Genomic DNA, 24496 nt, shown 5'->3' with positions numbered 1-24496 from the left:
CAACTAACATTTTAAAACTACCTCTTGGGCTGCAGATGTAGCTCAGTGGTAGAGCAATTCCCTCGCATGAACATGGCCCTAGGTTTGATTCCCTAGTACATCAAAAACAAAACAAAACAAAAACCAGAAAACTCCACAAAACTACCTCTTGTCAAGTTTTTATAAATTTTTAAGTAGACTTTATTTTTTTAGAACAGTTTTGGAGTTATTGAGAAATTGTGAAGAGTTTTTATCTGCTTCCAAATCTAATTTCCCTTCTTATTAACACCTTATATCAGCATGGTACATTTGTTACAATTAAGGAAACAATATTGATACATGGTTATTAATATAAAGTCTATACTTTTCAGACATTATTAAGTTTGGCCCTGTATCCTTTTTTCTATCCCAGGGGCCCATCTAGGACTTCATATTACTTTATCATGTTTTTTCAGCTTCTCTTGAGTGTGAAAGTTTCTTAGATTTTTCTGATTTTTAGTGACCTTAGCAGTTTTGACGGGTACTAGTCAGGTATTTTGTTGATTCACTTGGAATTTGTCTGACATTTTTCTTGTGATTAGTCTAGAATCATGGGTCTTTGGGATTAGACCACAGTTGTCAAATGCTATTTTCTTTCTTTTGATGCTGGGTTTGATGCTGGGGTTTGAACCCAGAGGCACTCTACCACTGAGCTGTATTCCCAGCCCATTTTTAAATTTTTATTTTGAGACAGGGTCTCACTAAATTGCTTAGTGTCTGGATATATTGCTGAGGCTGACCTTGAACTTTAGATCTTCCTGCCTTAGCCTCCTGTGTCATTGGGATTATAGGCATGCGCCACTATTCCAGGCTCAGGTGCTATTTTCATCAAGGAATCACACGGTTAATTTATCACCACTGATGTTAACCTTCATCAGACTTGTCTGAGATATCATTTGTTAGGTTTTTCCATCCTAAGGTTACTATCTTCCTCCCTCTTCTTAGGGTTCTCTTTGGAAAAAAACTTCTTGTTGAGTTTTCATGAAACATCAAAGAAGAATATCTGCAATTAATTTGGTGGGGCTAATATAATACTTTTTTATTTTCCAACTGCATATCTAAGGTCAGATTTTCTTATTTACCTCAACTAAAGCAACTTAATTGCAATAAATTGAATGTAGGAACAGATATGAAAATCCAGCTGTTTTCTATTATGCTACACATTAAAACGATTTTGTGTGTGTGTGTGTGTGTGTGTATGTGTTGTACTGGGGCCTTGTGCATGCAAGGCAAGTGCTCTACCAACCAAGCTTTATCCCCAGCCCTTAAAGTGACTTTTAAAATGTGAAACAGTTATTACTTTCATTTTGGAAAATATTATTATTTTTATAAAAAATTTATGTTATGATGGATTTAATATAATGGTTTTACCATTGTTACTTTAAGTGAATGGATAAAGATTTTAAATTTTTCTCAGTTTTAATTTCTAATACAATAAACATCAGGAAAGAAAGCCACATAAATAAAGGCTCTTTGGATTCTTCAATAACTTTTAAGAGTATAAAGGGGTCTTAAGACCAAAATGTTTGAAAACCATTTGCTTTAGGGTTAAAATTTTGTGAACCAAAAATGAAAGAATCGTTTTCAAAGAAAGCAAGCCAATGCTGAATTCTAAAGACTTAATGAGTAAACTGGCTGTACCTGAATTTTCCTTATTGAGAAATATAATTTTTACACCTGCAGGAAATTGTTTCCTCAACCAATAACAGTGCTCATGAGTAACTATTTGCAAGAGCAGTTTGTTTTTTGTGTCTTAAAAATAATGACAGGTAGCCAGGTGTGTTTGCAAAAAGTCTGGGCAGAAAATATATCAGTTGATGCATATGCATGGTATATACATTGATCACTGTCAACTTCTTGTTTGCTAGCTTTCTTCTTTTGTTCTTAGTCCTCAAGAAAGAAAGTCCATTACATATATGTATTGGCCATCATCTATCTATTAATCTTAGTTATATTGCATCAGTTGCTGGGTGCAGTGGCACACACCTATAATCCCAGCAGTTTGGGAGGCTGAGGCAGGAGGATCGTGAATTCAAAACCAACCTCAGCAACAGGCTCTATGAGACCCTGTCTCTAAATAAAATACAAAATAGGGCTGGGGATGTGGCTCAGTGGTTGAGTGCCCCTGAGCTTAATCCCTGGTACCAAAAATAAATGAAATATATATATATATATAAAGTCTAATAATACATAAATTGATTATATATGTATATATATATATATCTCCACACACACATATATATACATATATAATCAATTTATGTATTATTAGACTTATAGTCATACCAAATAGTATCTTTTTTTTTTTTTTCCCAAATAGTATCTTTTGGGAGCTTTGGAGTGGTATTTACCTTCTCATTCCTTTTTTAATGCTTTATTTGCTCTTACTCCAAATGAAACCACTGATTGGGAACTACTTCTGGTTTGTGTCCTGTGCTTGGTTCACTGTCAGAAAATACTAAAGGATGAATAGCTTTTATCTATATTATTTGGCCCAGACTCAAGGCTGAAAGGCTTGATGGTGTTTGGATGCTAACAGTGGTGATTAGCATTAGGGAATAAGGGCATTAATCACCAGAGCCTAGGCAGCCCAGGAGTCTCCCTAGCCCTTTACCTTCCCAGCAGCAAAACTGATCTGTAGCATTGCTGATCTGTGTGTGCTTATCATCCACAGATGCTGACCTCTGGCAGAGCCATGTCCAAATAAGGTAGACAGCCAGGCTGGCTAATGCAGAGGTGATAGGTAGGGCAGAAGTGAGCGCTCAGGTAGGGCAGAAGAAAGCTTAGAAGTAAATATAGTTTCTTGTAGGGAGGAATATGAATCCAGTGTCACAAACAAGCCCTAAGTCTTTTGTTCCTTGTTCTTTTGTGCCCACATTCCCAGTCAATATTTAAAATTAAGAGTCACAGTCTTGGTGTTAAAAGACACCTTTTTATGATGCTGGTCATTTATGTAACCTTTCTACCAATACTGAATCCTCCCTACTAGCCCTGGTCCTCCATTTGTCCTGCTTCTGATTTGTGTCTGATTTTGTCTTGCAATGCCAATTTGGGGGATGCAGTTAATATGTGAGAAGGAAAGTAGGACATATTCAGATTAAAATTTTACCATACATACCTGGACTTAGCCTATTTCGTATTGATTCTCAGAATAATAAAGATTTTTGGAATAAAACCTCATAATTGACCCAAAACATAATTTGATTTAAAAAGGTAAAATGTAGGGGCTGGGTTGTGGCTCAGTGATAGAGTGCTTGCCTAGCACGTGCGAGGCCCTGGGTTTGATCTTTAGCACCATATAAAAGTAAATAAAGTAAAATTGTGTCCAACTACAGCTAAAAAAAAAAAAGTAAAATGTTTACAAGTAACTTCTTACCTGAGTTTATTTCATTATTCCAAAAATTTGGACATAAAAGAAAAAAGGAATCTGGGTGCCGTGGCCCATGCCTGTAATCCCAGTGGCTCAGAAGGCTGAGGCAGGAGGATTACATGTTCAAAGCCAACTTAAGCAACTTAGTGAGACCCTCTCTGGGGGAAAAAGAAAAAAAAAAAAAGTAAACTCTGTTGGGGCTGGGGCTGCAGCTCAGTGGCTGAGCGCTAGCCTCACATGCATGAGACACTGGTTTGATCCTCAGCCCCACGTACAAAAATAAATAAATAAAACAAAGATATATTTTTAAAAAAAAGAAAAGAAAAAGGAAACTCTCTTTAAGGTTGTTTTTTTCTAATTGTTGATTGCTTTGTGTCTTCAAAGGACATCACTATATATTGGGTTGAAAGTTGTTGTCTGACAACTTTTTTGGTGTGTTTTACTGTTTTAAAGGAAAAGGAAAAAAGTACTGTTACAGAATTCTCCATAAAAGAAGGGCTGGATTAAAAATTTGAAATTTGTGGTCATTTCCATGATGCTATAAGGAATAATCAGAAGGAATAAAGAAAAACTGGGTCAAGAGGACACCTCCCTGCTTCCTGCACATGGCAATTTCTCTATTATAGGACAAATAGTTTCGATAGCGTTATCCAGCTTCTGTACCCAAACTAGGGCAGAAACAGCTTCTTTGCTGCTGCTGCTGCTGCTGCTGCTGCTGCTGCTGCTTATGGCTGTGGGTTTCAAACTTTTCAAGCCACCGGCTTCTCAGACCCTGCCTAGAGCTTCTCTAAGAGAGAACACTTATTTTCTGTCAGTATATTTATGTCATCGCTGTTAACTGAAATGGTTTGGAAACATGTCCAGTCCCTATAATGGGGAGAGGGTGCCCAGGAATTCCAAGAGGGTGTCAAGAGAAAAGTAAGTGTGCCAAGAAGTGTCTGTTTTCAATATGTTCTCTGTCTCAGGGATAAAATTAATTTGTTGATCAGAGATAGCTGTAGATAAAAGTCCTCATATTTCTACTAAGGAAAAAGAGAGAAAAATAACATTTAATATATGTTTAAGTCTTTAGGGAGTATGTCATCTACTTGCTGACATAATTTTTTAAAAATTGTTTTTTTTCAGTACTGACTATTGAACCCAGGGCCTTGAACAGTCAGGCTGGCACTTTACCACTGAGATATTACCTCAGCCCTTTTTAATTTTTTTTGTTAGGCTGGTTTCCAACTTGTGATCCCCCTGCCTCAGCCTCATGAGTAGTTGGGATTATAGGTGTGTGCCCAAGTAATCATCAACAATAGAATTTGGGCTGGGGTTGTGTCTCAGTGGTAGTGTTGACCTAGCATGCACAAGGCCCTGTATTTGATCCCTAGCTTTGCAGAAATAAATAAGTATAATAAGTAAAAATAAAACTAAATAATTCATTTTTAATTTAATATTATCTCATTCCTTTTTTTAAATTAGAGCTTTTTAATTATGAACAATGGTTGGGTTCATCCCAACTCATTTTGCTTTTAATAAAAAATGTATCAGAGCTCTCAGTCTTCTGAACAGCAGTCTTCTGAACAGAAGACCTTTATCTTGAAATTGATAAAGTGCTGAGAGGGAAAAAAATTAGGTAAATCAATTAACATGACTATAAAACACTTTAAAAGTACTTGTTTGATTTTTTTAAAAAATTGCTTTCCAACCAAATGCCTTGATTTTTCTTGAACCAAAAAAAAAGGTTTTTTTAATCAAGTAATTCTTTGATTTTGACTTTAAAATAGTCATTTGTAGTACCTTCTCCCTAGATTAGATAGTTGACTCAAAATTAGTTATTACATAGTTAATTTCTAGTTGAAATATTCAATAAGGTATTTCTCATTAGATGTTTTATTACTTTGAGATATATTTTAGGGAAAAATATGGAAATTGTTAGAATGTGCTATTTTTGTTTTCTAAATAGCTGGGTGAAGGTATTATTGAGTTGGACAAAATATTTTGAGAAAAAAACTGGAAATGAGTTATAAATGTCATAGGAACTATAAAGCCACACATTTTAATATCAAATATTACTTATTTTTTATCTTTTATATAATCAAGATACATATATCTATGATTTCTCCCCTCAAGATTATTACATTGATTCAGTGGTCAGAAACTATTTCTCAAGTGTGTTCATACCTAGATTTCTATGTTATAAGGAATATTAAGAAGTATTAGAAGGTTTCTTTCAAGGAGTTAACAATTTAGTAAAGGAAATACCATGAATTAAATAACAAATATAGGAGAGTGGAAAGAGGCCCAAATGACTCAGGAAATATCAGTTCTAATTCTGACTCAGATACTGTTTAGACAGATTACTTAATTACTCTGTGGGGTCCAAGTTCCTTACCTGTAAAATGTATCATGTGTTCAGTTAATTTCTGTCATTCCTTTCAGCAGTAACTGTCTTCTCTAATGAGCAGTGCTCACTAGTTAAATACATACTATGAAGGCATCAGGAATTAAAAGTCAGGATGCTAAGGGTTGGGAAGGCTCCCAGGATATGTGAGATTAAAGTAGGAAATTAATATTGACCTTAAAAGATGAGTAGAATGTAGATGGATAAGCAGAGTGAAGGTATTTCAACCATGGTCTGAAGCCAAGCATCACATGTTTCCAAGGGGTTGGAGGACAGAAAGTATTTGCCTAATGAGAACAGAGTGCATATTAAAGAGAAAAAGGAAATAAAAATGAAAACCTCAAAAAAAAAATACAAGAAAAAAGAGAATCTCAGACAGATTCACCATAAAAACCAGGCAGAGAAATATAGAATTCTTACTATGACCCACCAGAGTCATTTTTAGTTTTGAGCAGGAACATGGAACCTAAAGTAATGTTTTAGGAAGACACAGCGCTGCACATTCCAGGAAGGGCTGCAGCTTTCACCAGCAGGTTTTGGTGAGTCGTCAAACAGCATGTCCCCTTGGGAAGGTTCTTCTTTCAAGAAGGAAACTTAGAAAAATAAACCAGCATCCTAGATATTTGTTTGTTGCCTCATGCAAGGTAACAGAATCCTGCCCTTTTATATCATAGGGCACTTCTCCATGATCACTCAATAAATATGTACCAAGAATGTAATAAAAGCTGGCATAGTTCCATAGGTGCTGTAGAGGGTACCAAGATGAGCAAGAGGCAGTCTCCTCTACTCTTACACAGTCTTAATTTAGAAAAGAAACTGTGGTCAGTACACATAAATCACTAGAATATGAGGCAGATTATAATTAATACTACAGGGTAAGTACAGCCAGGATGCTGTGGATGATCAAAGAGGACTTGGGCCTTGAAGGCCAGAACGTTGGAGATTCTGTTGGTGCAGGAATGTGTGGAAGGAGTATATGAGGGGGTAGCTGATCAGTTCTTTGGGTGCAAAAGGGATCACGAGGGTAGCTGGTATGATTTCTTTCTCTGAGACTTTCAGAAATCACAGAGTATATTTGGAGAAATGTAGTCTAGGGACAGTTATACTTCCTTTAGGGACAGAATAGCTTCTTTTGGACCAGCACACTTAGCGATCACATTTGCTAACTTCAGACAAAATCTATTAATTATCCAAAATAATTATTCAAAAGGCACTGCTGAACAAAGACATAGAGAAAGTACAGTCAACATTAGGAAGAAGGGATCATACTAGTCAATTTCTCATTTTTTTTCTGGGGGTGGGGGGGCAGGACAAGGTTGAGGGCACATCACATTTGGCCTCAAATGGACATCTAAAATTCTGTAGAAATCAGCAGTGTCTGGCTTGAGGAACCAGAAGGGGAGCCAGTGAGGAACCAAGAAAATCTAGGAGAGGAAAACAATTACAAAGGAATACCCTGAGAGGCTGGGGATATAGCTCCATTGGGAGAGTGATTGCCTTGCATACACAATGCCCTGGGTTCAATCCCCAGCACCACACACACACACACACACACACACACACACACACACAAAGGAATACCCTATCCTGTGAAATATACATGCACAGCTGGGGTAAAAGCAAACAATACCAATAAAAACTGAAAAGAGACTTCAGTGCTGTCCCTCATAGAGGAGACAGAGTTTGGAGTTTGAGACTAACCAAGTAATTAACTGCTAAAATATCAATGACAACAACAAAATCACTATGCTAAGAATCTCAGGTCTTGGGGCTGGAGTCGTGGCTCAGTGGCAGAGCACTTCCCGAGCATATGTGAGGCACTGGGTTCGATTCTTAGCACTACATAAAAATAAACAAATAAAAGTATACTGTCCATCTACAACCACAAAAAAAATTAACAATTAAGTTTACACAGGCATAGTAATATAGGGCCCATTTTCAAGAGAAAAGATAACAGAGACTGCACCTGAGATGACAAAAATGTTGGAATTAAATACAAAGATTTAAAAGTAGATTTTATATCTATGCTCAGATATGTAAAGGAATTCATATTTGTAATGAATAAACAAATAAGACATTTAGCAGAAAATTTGAAGATATAAATAACCAAATGGAAATTCTAAAACTAAAAATTATAAATTCTAGACCTAAAAATTTCAAAATTGACTGTTTTTGCTTACAGATTGTAGGTGATAGGAGACTTAATGAATTTAAGAACAGATCAACAGAAATTATATAGTCTGAAACACTTAGAGAAAAAGGTTGAAAAAATATGAACATAACTTTATGATATAAGAAACTATATCCAAAGGTTTAACACATATCAGTGAAGCCTAGAAGGAAAAGATCTGCCAGAAGAAAAGAATAGGGCAGGAAAATGTTTTAGGAGAAATCATGGCTGAACAATTTTCTAAATGGATGAAAGATATAAATTAACAGATTCTAGAACCTCAGCAAACCCCTAACAGAGACAAAGAAAATGACTCTTGGTCAAATCAGTCGAACTGCTAAAAATCAAAGATAAAGAAAATATCAAAGCAATCTGGAGAACAAAGATGTAATTTGGGATTAACTTCTCTTCAGAAGCAATGGAGGCTAGAAAACAGTGGAATGGCAACTTGAAAGTGCTAAAAGAACCAAACTCTGACGATCAAGGACTCTCAGAGAATATAAGAGTTATGGCTGGGATGTAGATCTTGTGTAAGAGTAGTACATGCTCAAGCAGGATTATGGGTTAAGTAAGTGTGAAAAGGCTTGCAGATGAGGTGGCAGAGATGGGATTAGACCCTCCCTTAGCTAAAAATAATAAATAAAATGAGCTAGTCATTTTTAAACAAATCTGCATTGAATAATCTGGCAAAGATGTACAAGATTAGTACTGCTGCTACTATATATGGAGCTTTTGTGTGCTGTTAGATAAAACTGTCCCTTCAGATGAACATAAAGCTAAAAGGAACAAATCGTGTCTGTCTGTGTGAATGGAAAACAAAGTGCTATTCCTCTAAGTGAATTCTACCCACTTCATCAGGAGATATATATATATATTCGCAAACAGAATGGACTGAATTTAATCCCCTAATTTTCCCTTGCCCAGGCATATAATGCTAGATTTGACAGAATGGGGTGAATATGAGAGAAATATTTAGGACTGGATGAAGAATGGGTTCAGGGTGAGGAAAAACCACCTGTGACTCTGAATTTCAATGACCAGAGTAGTGGCAGGACGCCTACCAGAAATACCAGAGACAAGAGAATGGGGCTTAAAAACTAGGACCAAAAATAAAGATCTGGAAATCATTTATAGAGAGATGTTAGTTTGGAGCCTAAAGGAGCTAATGAAGTCATCTGAACTTAATGTAAGTTATGAGTTAATGAGGTCACCGAAAAAAGGAAGAGATGAGGGTACAGGTAGGGTTGAAAAATGAGTCATCCCAAGAGTCAAGGAAGGAATCAGGGACAAGGTACTGTATGGTTGAGTTAAAGTCATGATAGAAACAATAAAAGTTTCTCACTGTTTTATTGAAGCGTTTCAAAAATAGAAGCAATTTACTAGATTGGTAATATCTTGGGATTCAAATGTTACTTTGTAGGAGGTCTTAATAAAACAATCCACTGATCTTAAGGTTTTTGACAACCTATTTTACTGCTTTTCAACCATAACAATGTGAAAAACTCTGTACATTGTCAATTGTCATACACAGTTACACAGAGATATGAAAATCACTTTACATACCTTTTGTATCATCATTTTCCCCTCTGAACTTTCTGCATCATCTTCCTATCACGTCCTAGTGTAAATTCAAATTGTTAAACGTTCACATCTTTCTGGGCTATTGTAGCTTTTGCAATACTTTTATTTATTTATTTTTAAGACAGGATCTCTCTTTGTTGCCTATCTGATCTCAAACTCCTGGGCCCAACCTGTCCTCCTGCCTTAGCCTTGAAAGCTGAGACAGCTGTGTGCACCACCACCCTGGCACAATACATTTTTTAATCTCCTTCACTGCTTTACTAATACCAGTGATGCTTTGTTTTTCTCAGGCTACTTTTTCCTTCATACCAAATACCTTTCAATTCCATGTTTATGAAATATATTTCTCCTTCCCTTATACTTAACTATTTCCCTGTCTTGAAAACCCACCTTCTCTAGGAATACCACCTCTATGTTTAGTCCACTGCAACTGAGGGATGCTCACAACATACTTTTTAACTGATATTAAAAGAAGTACTGCTAGTTATTATCTCAAGTTCTTACTGACACTTGTTTTCCTGATTCTCTCTTTTCTTTTCTTTTTTTATTGTTAAAATAAGATCATTTATTGATAGAAACAATAAAAATTTCCATATGCAAATTTTGACAATTATATCAATAAACCCCATATAATTTTTTCTAATGCAGTATTTATGGCTCTTTGGTCATAGTTTTTGTGGAATCCTGATTCTCTTTTGCTTCCTGTTTAACTAAAAGCAAATAAATTACTAACGTTTAAAAACAAATAGAAAAGGAATAATCTTAGCATGTTTATATACTTTATCTGATTCCAAAAAGTATTTTAATGTGCATATGCACATATGTATATATAGATATATAATATACACACAAATAGAATTTAACAAATAGATTTTGTAAAAATTAGGGCAAAGAGGAAATAGAGAATAATTAAGTTGAAAGACAGAAAAAGTTAGTATACACAAATTCCTGTTATTAACTACATGGCTCCTAAAATTGAACAATTACATCAACTGCCAGCCTCCTGTCAGCCAAATAGGGGAAAAGATATTTAGTAAGTTAGAAGATAGAAGCAAAGCAGAGGAAGTAAAGATTTTCCTGGTACTTGGATCTTTATAAGGACTTCTGAAAGATACCAGTGGATAATTTCCTCAGCAACATTCCTGCTGTCAATGTAAGTTTGTATTGTACAGATTCTTATTTCAAGCTTGGGGGATAATAACCAAGTGAAGTTCAGTTAAACTCATGCTGTTTCGTCAAAAAGGTGCTTTACAATAATAGATATTTCTCTGAAATATCCAACTTGATCCAGAAAAGGTTTTAAATGTTAGAGCTTGGATAGACTTGTGTTGTTCAGGCCTTTCATTAATGTTTATTGTTTAATAAAATTTGGGCAGTACATAATTCAAGGTTGTCTTTTAGGCAAGAAGATGGAGTGAATAATTCTATCAGTCTTGTTCATAGTTTGAAGGGTTTGGCCCTTTGTGTATCCAGCACAAAGAAGTATTCAACCTTGCTCTGATTCACTTTTTAATATCCTTAGATTATGAATTAGCATTTTTAAATGAGTATTTCCATGATTTGGAAAACAGAAGAATGGGAGGAAAAATAATAACTCTTTGCTGTCCACTTCTTTTCCAACTCTGGGCTATTCAAATATCTAAGCATTCATTTTCTCTCCAAAGGTCTCCCAAAAGGATAGGAAAACAGAAACAACATCAGCAAAATATAAAACACAAGTAACAAAACCTCTGCATTTACCAGACCTTAACATGTTCAGAAGTTATAATTTTCCAGTTTAAAGTTTCTAGCTATTCTAAAGCCATTTTTCTCTCTTTTTCAGTATCCTAAATGTCACCTTTCATGCTGCTTAGCCCTGATTTTCAAGGTAACAATTAGAATTGACTCACCTTACATTTCACATGCACGTACAAGACCCATACCAGAGGGCCTAGAACCTGATCTTGCACCATGTGGATAATTTTTCACATTTCTTCTGGAAAGATATCAAAACCAGGCAAATCTACAGTACTGTCCTTCGTTCCAAAGAGATGTAGCAAATACTGCCCTCTACTGTGGGGATGCTTCGTTTGACTCAGTTATGTTAATGATCAAGTGACAGTATTCAGGTGCTGATTTCAATCATTTTGGTAGAACAATGCTGTTGCTAATTACTTCATCATTATCGTATACATTCTTATTAAAAAATAGAACACAGAAAAAGATGGAAACATTTCAGCCTTGGCCACATACATTTATTATCCTCTGAAGTCTGCATAATCAAATATCATAGTGCTGTGTCTAAAGCATTAATAGAACTGTTTAGATTTCCAATGTTTTGAACTAAGAAAATACCTTGCCCAGTGGGGGAAAAAGAAAGAGTTCTCATAGCATTATTTTAATAAACAAGTTTGTGAAATAATTCTAGCACCAGTTGGGCTGTTTTTCTTCCCTTTGCCATTATTTTTTTTGCAGCATTTGCTAGATTGCTAATATCCAAATTCACAATTTAAAAAAAAACCTGGCTGTTTTTAAAGCTCTAATAATTTCTCTATGATTTTAAAGGGTTAATTATACATGTTTAACAGTGGTGGATCTTGTTTAGCCAAATATCTTTCATACAAAAACTCCTTAAAGAAATATTCAACTAACCAATGAGGGCTAGGAATATGGCTCAGTGGCAGAGCACTTGCCTAGCACATATCCTGCCCTGGGTTCAACCTCCAGTGCTGCAAAACAACAACAAAACACCACTATCCAATGAAATAATTACATATATGCACTCATGTATATATAGCATGCTTTAAAAAATGTCATGTAATATAGCAAGAGCTGTGGAAGACAAAACCTTGTAATTCTAAATGGTCCCATGGCTTCTAATAAAATCTGAAGTCTAAACCTTTCTTTATCTTAATTCAGAAACTTTCAGTACTTACTGCAAGAACTAGCAGGAGAGTCTAGGCAAGCTAGATTCTAGTACATGGTTCACCAGCATCTGCAAAGGCCTATTTCCCCCAGACTTACAAACTGAGGAAACAACCCTGTTTCTTTTAGATTCTAGGCTGCCTCTGACTATTTCTCACACTATAGTACTGAAAATTTAGTCTGCATAAAGCACCTGGATAAGGACTTTCTAATTCTAGAAGTGCTTGGAAGTCTTTGTGTTGGGTTCTGAGCTTCACTTACTCATTCACTGTTTTCATTCTTTTGGTGGAGTTGAATCCAGCTTATCCCATTTCCTACAGGAGCAACTCTCAATTCCCTCTAAATATTAGATATCTATGAAACTATTGGACACCCATTCTAATCAGATGCCAGCTAATTGTTTAACAAATTTTAGTCTGGTTTACTCAATCCCAAGTGGTTAATAAAACCCCACTAATTTTTGACCATCTTGTAAGATACTTTTGCAGTTTTTTTTATTGTACTGAAGATTGAACCCAGAAGTCCTCTACATTGTAGCCACCCTCTCTAACCCTCATTATTTTTTAATTTTTAAAGTTTTGAGATATGCTCTTGTTAAGTTGCCCAAGCTGACCTCAAACTTGAAGACCTCCAGCCTCAGCCTCCTGAGTTATATAGGTGTGTACCATTGCACATGGCTGCTTTTGCAGTTTTTATGCATTGCCTTGGAGCTGTATTAATGCTTACATTCAGTGATGCTTATTAATAATAATGATGTTAATACTAATGATTTTCTACTTCTTCATATTCTTCTAGCATTGTGTTTTTAACTTAGCTCCACATTTTTTTTTTCATTTTGGTTTTCTGTGCTGCAGGCTATGTAAGTCAAACATTTCTATGCCAATTAGAATTTCCCACTCTCTCTCCCTTTAAACAAATTGGAAGTATTCCCAGCACAGTGATTTGCTGTACACTTGTGTCTTGAGGAGTCATCAGTCCACAATCTCCAGAATTAGACATCTCCAGAATTTGGAGATCTCTTTATTGTATATGCAAAGTTAGTCATGCATGTGGACAGTGCATCTTTCTATATTTTGTCATCTTGATTTTTTTGTTAAGTCATTGTTTCTATAAGTGCTCTGTTAAAATATTATTCCCCCATAGACTGCCATACTAACCATTGACAGTAGTTTGTTAAAAATCTGGCAGATTTGGGTAGAACTAGCCTCCTGCTATTGAGACTACATAAGTCAAGCAATACAACATTTCCTCAGCATTCTGAAGAACACTTGAAGGAACATTCATAGGAGTTGGCAATGTTTCCTAGAAGGGTGAGCTATTGCCAAACTAGGTGTTGCAGACTTCGTATTAATGAGATTTCCTATATTAAGGTGTCATCTAACTCTTGGGCAATTACTCACTCTGCAAATAACACATTTCAGGACTCTGATTCTAATTATTCCATTTATTAATTTGGAATTTGACACATATATGTTGTTCTGACATCAACTTATATGATATTTTCAGTTTGTTTTCAGAAGGACACATTCATTCTAATTCCAGCCAAGCATTTTTTTTTTTCCTAAGGTACTTCTCTTTAAGATATGAAAGATTATTCTTTCTGTGTAAACAAGCAAGATGCCACAATACTTGTTTAATGAGGAGTTCTCAGGGTATTACTATAGGGATTTATAAAGTAGAGTCTATATAGATGATGGGTAACCCCATAGGACAGTTTAATCTAGACAAAGCTTGAAATAATGATCCTACTACTTGAGCTGAAATAATAATGGCAGAACAAGCTTTACTGAGGCAGAGGCAAAAGAAACCGAAGCAGACAGTGCATTCATGGATGTTGACGTTCTCCTTGCAGGACAGAAGGCAGAATGGTGGTAACATTTGTTCATTTCACATTGCTGTGGCCTTGAGAAAATCCCCACTCCTGGTACCAGGGTCAGAACCAAATTAGACAGCTGTGCCATTTCTCATACAGGAGAAAAAAAGACGTAAGCAAACTCTTTATTCATAAAAGTTTGTTAGAGAAACTGTGCTACGTATAATCCAGCTGTATATTCTCGGTAATTAAGGAAAACAAATGCTCTTTGCAAACTCATTATAGATTTAAAGTTCTTTAAGTTTCATCAGGTTTCCACAGAAACAAAGAGTTTGAGACAATAGTCGAGAATGCACAAACCATCAAATAAGTAGATTTTAATTGTTCCTATCTAGAAAAATTATTCAGGTAACCAGCTACATCAAAGACTATTAAACTTTTTAATTACTCAGGTAGAAAGATGGAGAATGTCATCATTATCTATCATAAGAAGAATCTGCATTAGATAATGCTACTTGAATTTTGAGCTAGAATAACATACTCAAGGATGCTACTAACTGAAGTGCCATTTAGTACTCAAAAGTAATCATATGCTTTAGTTATTCATAGGGCACAATGCATGAATTCACAATACTAATTATGGTTTCAAAAAGTGTCTTATGCTATGGTTTACTTATATAGGAGTATCAAATGATGCAAAATAAAAGTATAAATATTTGCAGCTGCCATAGATATCATATGCATGGGATGTAGTTGTTTGTGTGGTCAGACTTCTTTCAGGATTTATTAAGTACTTGGTAGTTTTCATTGATTTAGAAGAAGTCTTGATGATAGTATATTCATTTACTAATTATGTATAATGTAAGACTCTATTCCCTGCTTTTGGCTGGGTGCTAGGGACACTGAAGTGAATGAGCTAGTACTGACCCTTCTGGCACTTCTAGTCTTGTATGGTGAAGTAAATGAGGGTACTAGTGGCAGATTTAAATAGATTTGTAGCCCCTCATGTTCTTTAGTACAGTTACATGCTGCTTTACATTGGGATAGTTTCTGGGAACTGCCTGTTTAGGCAGTTTAGTCATGCACAGGGTGGACTTACACAAACCTAGAGGATGTACCTCATACCATGCCTAATCTATATGGTACAACCTGTTGTTCTAAGCTACAAACCTGTTTAGCATGTTACCACACTGAATGCTATAGACAGTTGTGACACAATAGTAAGTATTCATGTGTCTAATATAGGAAAGGTACAGTCAAAATACTAAGGAATAGGAATTTTTACAGTTCCATTGTAATTTTATAGGTCCACTGTTGTATATGTATTCCATTGTTGACCAAAATATTACTATGTGAGGCATGACTGTTTATACATTTATGTTGAGTATTTTACACATTCACTCTTATTAGGGAAGATAAAGAGACTAAATATCTGAAAAATAAAAATACATAATGAATATACTTTATTTGGAATTAGTAAAGATATTTAACATTGTTTCTCTATATCATTCTGTTTTTACTCTTTTTTGTCATAGTATATTTTGTTTCTCCTTTGACAAATCTCAAAAATAAAGATCATCAAACACACCTGTACATCTATCACTCAGTCAAATTAGAACAATTAGTATTTTTATATATTTTCTTATGCCTTTTTTTTTACATAAAAACATTGAGCAAAACATATGTCTTAATACAATTATAACTTCACATTATGGTTTTTTGTTTAGCTTTATATCACAAGCCTGCTTTCAGATCATAAAATATTTTTCATGAATACCATTATTTGTTGGCAACATATTATTCTATTATGTCAATATGCCTAACTTACTGACTCATTTATCTGTTGTTAGGTATTAAGCTTCCTTTTAGGTGACATAGTCATAAATATCCTATATACATTATAGCCTTTGATAAAATTTCTGATCACTTATTCCTGATTGATTTCTAGAAGTGGAATTCTGGGTTAAGTTTACAACATTTTTTTTTTTTTACATCCTGATTTTTTTTTTTTTTATTGGTGCATTACAGTTAAGCTTACAACATTTTTTAGGCTCTTAATACAGTCCAATAAATTGTTTTCTGGAACAAGTGAACACATTCACTCTTCCAGGAGAAATGGATGCCTCGTTATATGCTTCCTGGCATTGAAAAGCATAACTTATTTTTCTTTGTAGAATTGCTACACAAAAAAAGATATATTATTCTTCTTTTGTCTTTCTTTGGTTTACTAAGCTTTGCTGTATTTTCATTTTATTTATTAGCCCCTTATACTTTTTACATATCTATATTTTGAGGGGGTTACTGGCGATTGAACCTCAGGGACATTCAACAACTGGGCCACATCCCAGCCCCATTTTATATTTTATTTAGAGACAGGGTCTCACTGAGTTGCTTAGCACCTCGCTGTTGCTAAGGCTGGCTTTGAACTCGCAATCCTCCTGCCTCAGCCCCCCGAACTACTGGGATTACAGGCGTGTGCCACTGCACCCAGCTTTTTATATTTTTTGTGAGTTCATTCAAATTTATATCCATTTTTCTATTGGAATACTCTTTTTTTTTCTTTTCTTTTTGTACTGGGGATTAAACCCAGAGGTGTTCTGCCACTGAGATATATCCCAGTTCCTGTTTATATTTTATTTTGAGACAGAGTCTTGCTAAATTGCTCAGGCTGATCTTGAACTTGCAATCCTTCTGCCTCAGCCTCCCAAGTTGCTGATGACCTGTGATTGTTGGAATACTCTTACAATTTTTGATTGCAGCAATTCCTTGTCTTGCTCAATATCTTTTCATGGCACCTTGTTCTTTCTTGCCTACTCTCTGATTTTATTAAATTGGGACATGCCTTCCAGCATTTTATAAGGATGCCACATTATTTTCTAAGTTTTTTCCTTTTAGTTCTTATATACAGTAAATCATAAATTTTATCTCTGGTAGTAAATTTTATACTATACCATAAAAATTTCAAAATTGGTTATAAAAAGTAAACAAACAATAAATCATAATATATATGTTGTACATAACACGTATGTAAAACTATTTCTATGAATGCTATATCTTATTTTTCTACAAGGATTGAGCTTTTTAATGACTTTGAAAACATATGGGCTTTCCCTAATAAATCTCTGTAACAATTATAGTGAATAAGTTAGCTATTGCTGTATTATAAAATCACCTAAAATTCAGTGACTTGAAACAATAAGCATTTACTATTGCTGTCTAGTCTATAGGTCGGCTAGGAAGTTCTTTTGTTCTCTGTTGGGCTCACTTGGGTATCTGAGTCAGCTTTGCTGATCAGGCCTGGATTCTTATCTGTGTGGGGGCCAGCCTGTTGTTTGTGGGCCTAGGATGTTCACGTGAGACGATTAGTTCTTCTTGTGTTCTTTCCTCTTCCTACAGGCTAGCTCGGTATTACAAAAAAAAGTGATCAGAAAGAAGCATGCAAAGCCTCTTGAAACCTTGGTTCACAACTGGAAACTGTCACTGGTGCCTTATTCTGTTGGCTGTGGCAAATTATAAGATCAGCCCAGATTGAGGAGTAGGCAGATAGACTCCACATCTTAATAAAAGAGTGAAACAGTCAGAACCCAAAGAGTGTGGGCAAGTAAGCAGGAACAATCAGCCATTACTATAATCAGACTGCCCCACCTAGGCATTCTTTACATCTCCAGAAATGCTTCAAATATTTTTAAATTACCATAATTTTCTAGAGAATTTTAGCTAATATATCTGAATGCCTCCCCAAAACTTTAAATACTGAATGCTAAGAAAAAGAGAGGGTAAGTGGCAACATTAGCATTAACTTCCCAGTTTCATTGATAGCATGTCACACTTCAAAAATCATACCATTTTTGTGGCATATAGGGCTGTATAAATGGCATCAATATGTAGTTTGGAATACATTTTTGTGTGTGTGTGGTTCTGGGGATTGAACCCAGGGCCTTGTGCATGCAACTAAGCTATATCCGCAGCCCAGGAATACATTATTTTTATATTATATAATGAGAAAAATAATTTTGCAAAGCTATTTAAAAATGTATCAAATATTGGGCTGGAGCTAGGGCTCAGTGGTATAGAGCTCGCCTGGCATGCATGAGGCACTGGGTTCGATCCTCAGCACCACATAAAAATAAAATAAAGGTATAGTGTTCACCAACAACTAAAAAAAAAAACACACATAAAAATGTATCAAATATTGTATTTGAATAAAACTTTCAAATAAAATCTTTTCAAATTTTGTAGTAAGAAACTTTCCTCCACAAACATAACGTTTTAAGATTTAGGTTTAATGCTTGAAATGGCTAAATATAGTTCCTGATTAAGACTTTAAAAATGATAAACTGAAGAAATTTTGAGAGAACATTTTGATAGTTAGATAGTGAGAATGAGTATTCTTATACAAGAAACATTTATTTAGGAAGTCTTTTATTTCCTGTAAGCTGGATTCTTTCTCTGTAGTTTGTATCACTCTCCTTTTTAGGACAATGAAGGAAGTAGGATGAAATAAATATTAGTATAGGCTAACTGCTGAAACAAATAGCCCCTAAGTCTCAGAAGATAAACAAATAAACATATATTTCATACTCATATCACCATCCAATGCAGGATGGCATTGAGACTCTGTCCCATGTGGTCCTTCATGAACTCAGGCTTTTTTCTTCCTTTAAATTCTCTACCTTCCTTCAAATCCTCAGAGTTCTCTCTATTCAGCCAGCAGATGAAGTGAGGGGCTCTGAAGAACTATATCTAGTAATAAACGTGAACATAAGTAATCCTGTCCTTTCATGTGGGGCTAAGTACTCAGAAAACTTCAGGTCCTTGAAACCTTGGATTTGGATTTTTTTTCCTACAAGTATTATTTTTTTCAAAGATAAAATCCAGCAGAAGCTGGGCATGGTGGTATACATCTATAGACTCAATTCTTGGGAGGTTGAGGCAAGAGGATCACTTGAATAGAGTAGTTCAAAACCAGTCTGGGCAACATAACAAGACCATGTCTGAAACATATGTAGACACACAAAGAGAAGAATTTTTTCATGACAAAAGAGGTAGAGACTGGAGACTACAAGCCAAGGAAGGCCATGGATTTCCAGCTGCCGCTAGATCTCAGAGGAAACATGGCCCCTTTACCACTTGATTTCATACTTCCAGACTCTGGACTGTGAGACAATAAACTTCAGTTTTAATAACTGATAAAAGAAAAGAAAAACTCAGCCAGTACAAAAATTAACCAAACATATAAGGAGATAAGACACTGAATGAAGAGAAGCAAAAATAACAGGCAATAAAATTATGAACTGTGGATATTGAAATTATGAGTCCATAGTGAAACCACTAAGTTTACATATTCAAAGAGATTTTTTTTTAAAAAAGAATAGGTTTGGAAATTTTAGATAGGGATCTAGCAACTATAAAAAAAGATAATATTTTGAAAAAAGAAACAGTGGAAATTCTAGAATTATAAAATGCAATAACCAAAATTAGAACCCAACAAATGAGGTTCAGAGCAAATAAAATATAACTAAGGAGAAACAATGTAGAGCAGACTATAGGTTGGAGAAAATTATCAGAGAAAACTGAGTTGTGGAGAAATAAAATATAAGTAAATAAAGGAGAGTACATATAGAACATACAGGAAGTCTAACCTAGATTCATTTTAGAGTACCTAGGTACTCAAGTGGGGAGCACGTGTCCATGTGCAGATGGGCTGGATGTCATCTGACATCATGGAGACAAGAAACACTGGCCTAATACTACTCATCAAGCTTGCCTGGAAAAGACTGCAAAATTAAGACATGATTTACAAATGGAAGGAAATCAACCTGGACTGGGATATGGATTTTGACATTGAGGGCTTGGTGCTTGACTGTGAACTATTTGGGAATCCTGCCATTCTGCCTTATTCTCTCTTTTACTGCTTTAGTGTGAGAAATCATTAGTTGAATGTGCCTGTGTAACTAAAGTCAGATATCATCCAAATATCAAATTTGACTTCCTCTGTCAAACTGTAACGGAAAGTTATGTGAAGCTTACATTTTCTTTTAAAATGTCCTTGAAAAAAACTGAATGCCTATGGATTAATAAAACTTATCAGGAAAAAGAAATAAAGAAATGCCCACGCCAAAATTGGTTATTGTAATCTCACATAGATGAGACATGAATGCCCATTATAAAAATAACCTCCTCTTTTATTTTTAAAAAGCATTATTGCTTTTGCTTTTTAAATAACATATAAATTCACTGGGAAAATTTTTTTTAAATATAACAAAGAGACAAAATTCATCTTCTCTTCTTCTACCTAATGGTAACTACTACTAATATTTTGGTCTGTATCTTTCTATAGTTTTTCCTATGGTGTTTTGGGTATGTGTTTCATTATTTTGGAGACTAATGATAAAAGAAGGGGTAGGCCTGCTGCCCATGTTATTTTATGTTCTATTCATACATTTACTCCCTAATTCATTCAATAATATTAAGCACTTCCTTTGTGCCATGTCCTGCATTGGGGACTGTCATTATGTAGGCATGAGGATTCCTCTCCACCCCCATGTGGTGCTGCTGATGTTGCTAAAGACAGAAAGACAGGGCCTGAGGCAGGAGCAATTTTTGTTACCTACATATGACCTTATGGAGAACCAAGGTGTGTAGGGTCTCAGTGGACTAGCTAGAGGGAGCAGCTTCTACCTACTGGATGGAAGAGTAGAAGTAAACTAGAGTCAGTTTACCTATTCACTCGTAGGCTCCCTGGCCTCACAATCTGAGGAAAAGATTAATGGTTAATAAAATAATAGCTAGCTATTTATTGAGTATTATATTCCAAATAGTGTACTCTATGCATAAGTCATTTCATTGAACTCTCACATAAATTCTGTAAATTAATAACCAGCACTTTCTGAACACTTATTATGTGTCAGGCACTGTTAAAAAAAATTTTATATGCAGTCAAGAATTGAATCCTTAGCAGCCGGGTGCAGTGAAACATGCCTGTAATCCTAGAAACTCAGAAGACTGAGACAAGGGGAACACAATTTTGAGACCAGTGTTAATGAGACCCTGTCTCAAAAGAAGTAAAAATAAAATGGCTGGGGATGTATGTAGTTCAGTGGTAAAGTTCTCCTGGGTTCAGTCCCCAGTACTGCAGAAAAAAAAGTAAATAAAATAAAGAATTGACTCCTGAGGACAAACCTGAGATAAGTTCTCTTATAATCCCCTTTATTGATGAGGAAACTAAGTTCAGAGAGATTTGTTCAAGTGACAGAGCCAGTGATTCCAAAGCCTTTACTTATGTTTTCACCCATGATCTGAATCCCCATATCTCACCAAATTCAATTCTGAAATTTTGAGTGTTACTTCTTGGACACTTCTACATCAAAGCCAGTGCAAGAAAATATTTACATTTTTTAATATTTTAAATTAATCTTAATAAAAGATTAAGATATTTTGGGGGGCAGAGATTTTTTGGAGTTGATTTTTTTTTGGGGGGGGAAGAGACTTCCTTCATTTCTTTGGCAACCAATAATCTCTTCTTATTATATGAGTGTTTAAGGTGGTAAAATAATATATAACATAAAATTTCCATTTTAACAGTTCAGTAGCATTAAATATGTTCCCATTGTGCCACCATCGTCACCATCCATCTGCAAACTTTTTCATCATCCCAAACTGTATGCAATAAACAATAACTCTATATTCCCCCAACCACTATTGTTTTTAAAGGAGATAGGTAATTATGTTAAGCTTTATTTTTCTTTATGTGAATGAGCACATAATTGTTTTAGTGATCTGCAGGAGAGGGCTATTTGTTAATATGATGGCAAATGCAGCACCTACTGACAAAGGTGTATAATTTGTAAAATAGCTGAGTGGGCAAAATTCTGATTTTCAGTTGCCCTAGGCACTTCAGTGCACTTCTGATAATGATTTTCCTTGGGCATGTAGTTATACTGATAGAAATCACATCCATGCATAAAGAGTGAGCTTAATTATACATAACTACATACCTAATATGAGGTTTTACAATTTTTAAAATATACCTTCTGATTTACAAAAGATGAGATACTCAATTCTAACTGATCTCAAGAAAGCAGCTTCTGAGTGTGAAAGTCTTATTATTATCCTTTTTTTACAAAAAGACACTATTTTGCCTTCCCTTCTCTCTTCTGGGAATTGTTTTCATTACATGGTGATTCCACAATCTCCTGTGGTCACTGCTGTGACTCCAAGGTCAGGCAAATGCACAAAAGCTGATTTAGAGTTTTGGGTGAAGTTGGTGGTAGAGGAAAATTAACATTCTCACTGAGAATGAAATTTCTTCACATTCTCAAATTATTTGTACTGAGCCCAATCACTTGAGTTCAAAATAATAATAATAAAAGTAACCAAAATGGTTTGGATGCTGAGGTATCCAATGCCCCAGCCACTTGTGCTAAATGCTTTACATGTATTATCTAATCCTTAATTCTGTGAGATTAGAACCAGATTTCCATTTTTATAGATGGGAAAACCAAGGAACAGAAAATTTATGTAATTTACCAAAAATGCCCAGTTAACAAGTAACAGACCGAGGATTCAAATCCAGGCAGTCTAGAGCCCTTGCTCCTAGCTTCTCCATTAACACATGCTCCTACTCTGTCAGGCTTGACAGCAACATACCCTGGCAAGAGTGCCAGGGTTAAATCAAAAACTAGCTCTCAAACCCACAGCACCCTCAAGCCCCTCCCTGGCTGAGGTGAGTGTCTTGACTCAGAACCAGGCATAAGGTCTGGAGGTAGAATCTTTGCAGTGAGGGAAGGAGAACAGAAAGACAAAGATCTTCAGACTGCATTTGTATCTGGTTGGTGAGAGGAGATGGGGGGGCGGATGTGGGCACCATATGTACCTTCCCAGAGGAGTCTGGTTATTCTTTGTGCTGTTCTTTCTGGTTTTGTGCCCCTTTGCCCTGGTCTCATACTTGCTGTCCCTGTCTTAGAACTGCTCTCTTTCTTTCTCTCTCTCTCTCTCTCTCTCTCTCTCTCTCTCTCTCTCTCTCTCTCTCTCTCTCTCTCTTTTAAATGCTTTCTCTCTTGAGGGAACTCCTTCTCCAGAACTTAACTGTCTGAATTACTTACACCTTTCTAGTCTTCTTGAGGACTTGTACCTCTGTACTGAGTATAACAGACTTTCGTGGATTGTGAAGACTTAAGATCCTCAAAAATATTTCTACCTGCAGGTTGAAAGTTCTTGTTCCTAGAACATCTGTTTAACCCATGAACATTATGAAAACTACCTGCACACACATTCTTTGGGGCTAGGAACATCAGGAAATGTCCTATCAGGAAAGGTAGGCTTAAACAAATGGATGCTAAGGAAAGAATGACTCCTCCCCCTTGTACTCCCTAATTCTCCCAGGAATTCGGCCATAACATTCTTTCTGAATGAAGTTTTCAGACAAAGGAGCCCTAAGTGAGGCATTTCTGGACAGAAAGGAGTATTGATGGATGGGCCTGAAACTGAGGCAGCTCAGCCTCCTGCATCCTAGGGATTGCTCTTGGTGACCCAGGAGCTTTCAGAGGGACCTGAGCCACCCAGTCTCTGATCTTTCACATTCTAGAGGGCCAGAAATGCTCTTGCTCATGATTTGTTACTCATGGAGTACAATCACACACAACTTAAAGTGAGCAGAGGTGACATTTCCTTAGCTTTTTCACTGCTGTGACCAAAAGACCTGACGAGAATAATTTTAAGGAGGAAAAGTTTATTTGGGGGCTCATAGTTTCGGAGGTCTCAGTCCATAGATGGCCAACTCCATTGCTCTGGGCTGGAGGGAAGGCAGAATATTATGGTACAAGGGTGTGTCAGAGGAAAGCAACTGGAACATGGCACCAGGAAGCAGAGAGAGAGAGAGAGAGAGAGAGAGAGAGAGAGAGAGAGCTCTGCTCAACAAGGACAAAATATATACCCCAAAGGCATGCCCCCAGGAACCCATCTTCTCTAGCCACACCCTACCTGCATTACCCCAGTTAATCCCTTTGTACTGATTGGGGTAAGATTCTGATGACCCAATATTTTATCTCTAAACTTTTTTGCATTGTCTCACACATGAGCTTTGGGGGACACCTCACATTCAAACCGTAGCAGGCCTACTTAAAATGATGTCATAAAGGGCTGGGGTTGTGGCTCAGTGGTAGAGTGCTTGCCTAGCACATTCAAGGCCCTGGGTTTCATCCTCAGCACTACAGAAAAAGTAAATAAATAAAGGTATTGTGTTCAACTAAAAAA

At 35.8% G+C, this 24496-nt stretch overlaps 1 protein-coding gene across 2 annotated transcripts in view; it reads left to right on the top strand.

The window, feature by feature from the left end:
* Afg1l (AFG1 like ATPase) overlaps nucleotides 1-24496 on the top strand; it is a 210852-nt gene that overhangs the window by 179146 nt on the left and 7210 nt on the right. Inside the window, exon 11 of one of the 2 annotated variants that reach the window (XM_046430410.2) lies at nucleotides 11348-11392. The exons of the other annotated variant lie outside the window; for it this stretch is intronic. Coding sequence (XP_046286366.1) covers nucleotides 11348-11392 — 45 coding nt within the window. The remainder of the gene's footprint in view (nucleotides 1-11347; nucleotides 11393-24496) is intronic. 2 annotated transcript variants of the gene reach the window in all.

The sequence above is a fragment of the Marmota monax genome, unplaced genomic scaffold, assembly GCF_021218885.2.
Source record: "Marmota monax isolate L192 unplaced genomic scaffold, Marmota_monax_Labrador192_F-V1.1 WCK01_AAM20220418_F8-fsc00013, whole genome shotgun sequence".
Taxonomy (NCBI): Eukaryota; Metazoa; Chordata; class Mammalia; order Rodentia; family Sciuridae; genus Marmota; species Marmota monax.
The sequence above is the reverse complement of the archived record's forward strand: the minus strand, read 5'-3'. Positions and strand labels throughout refer to the sequence as shown.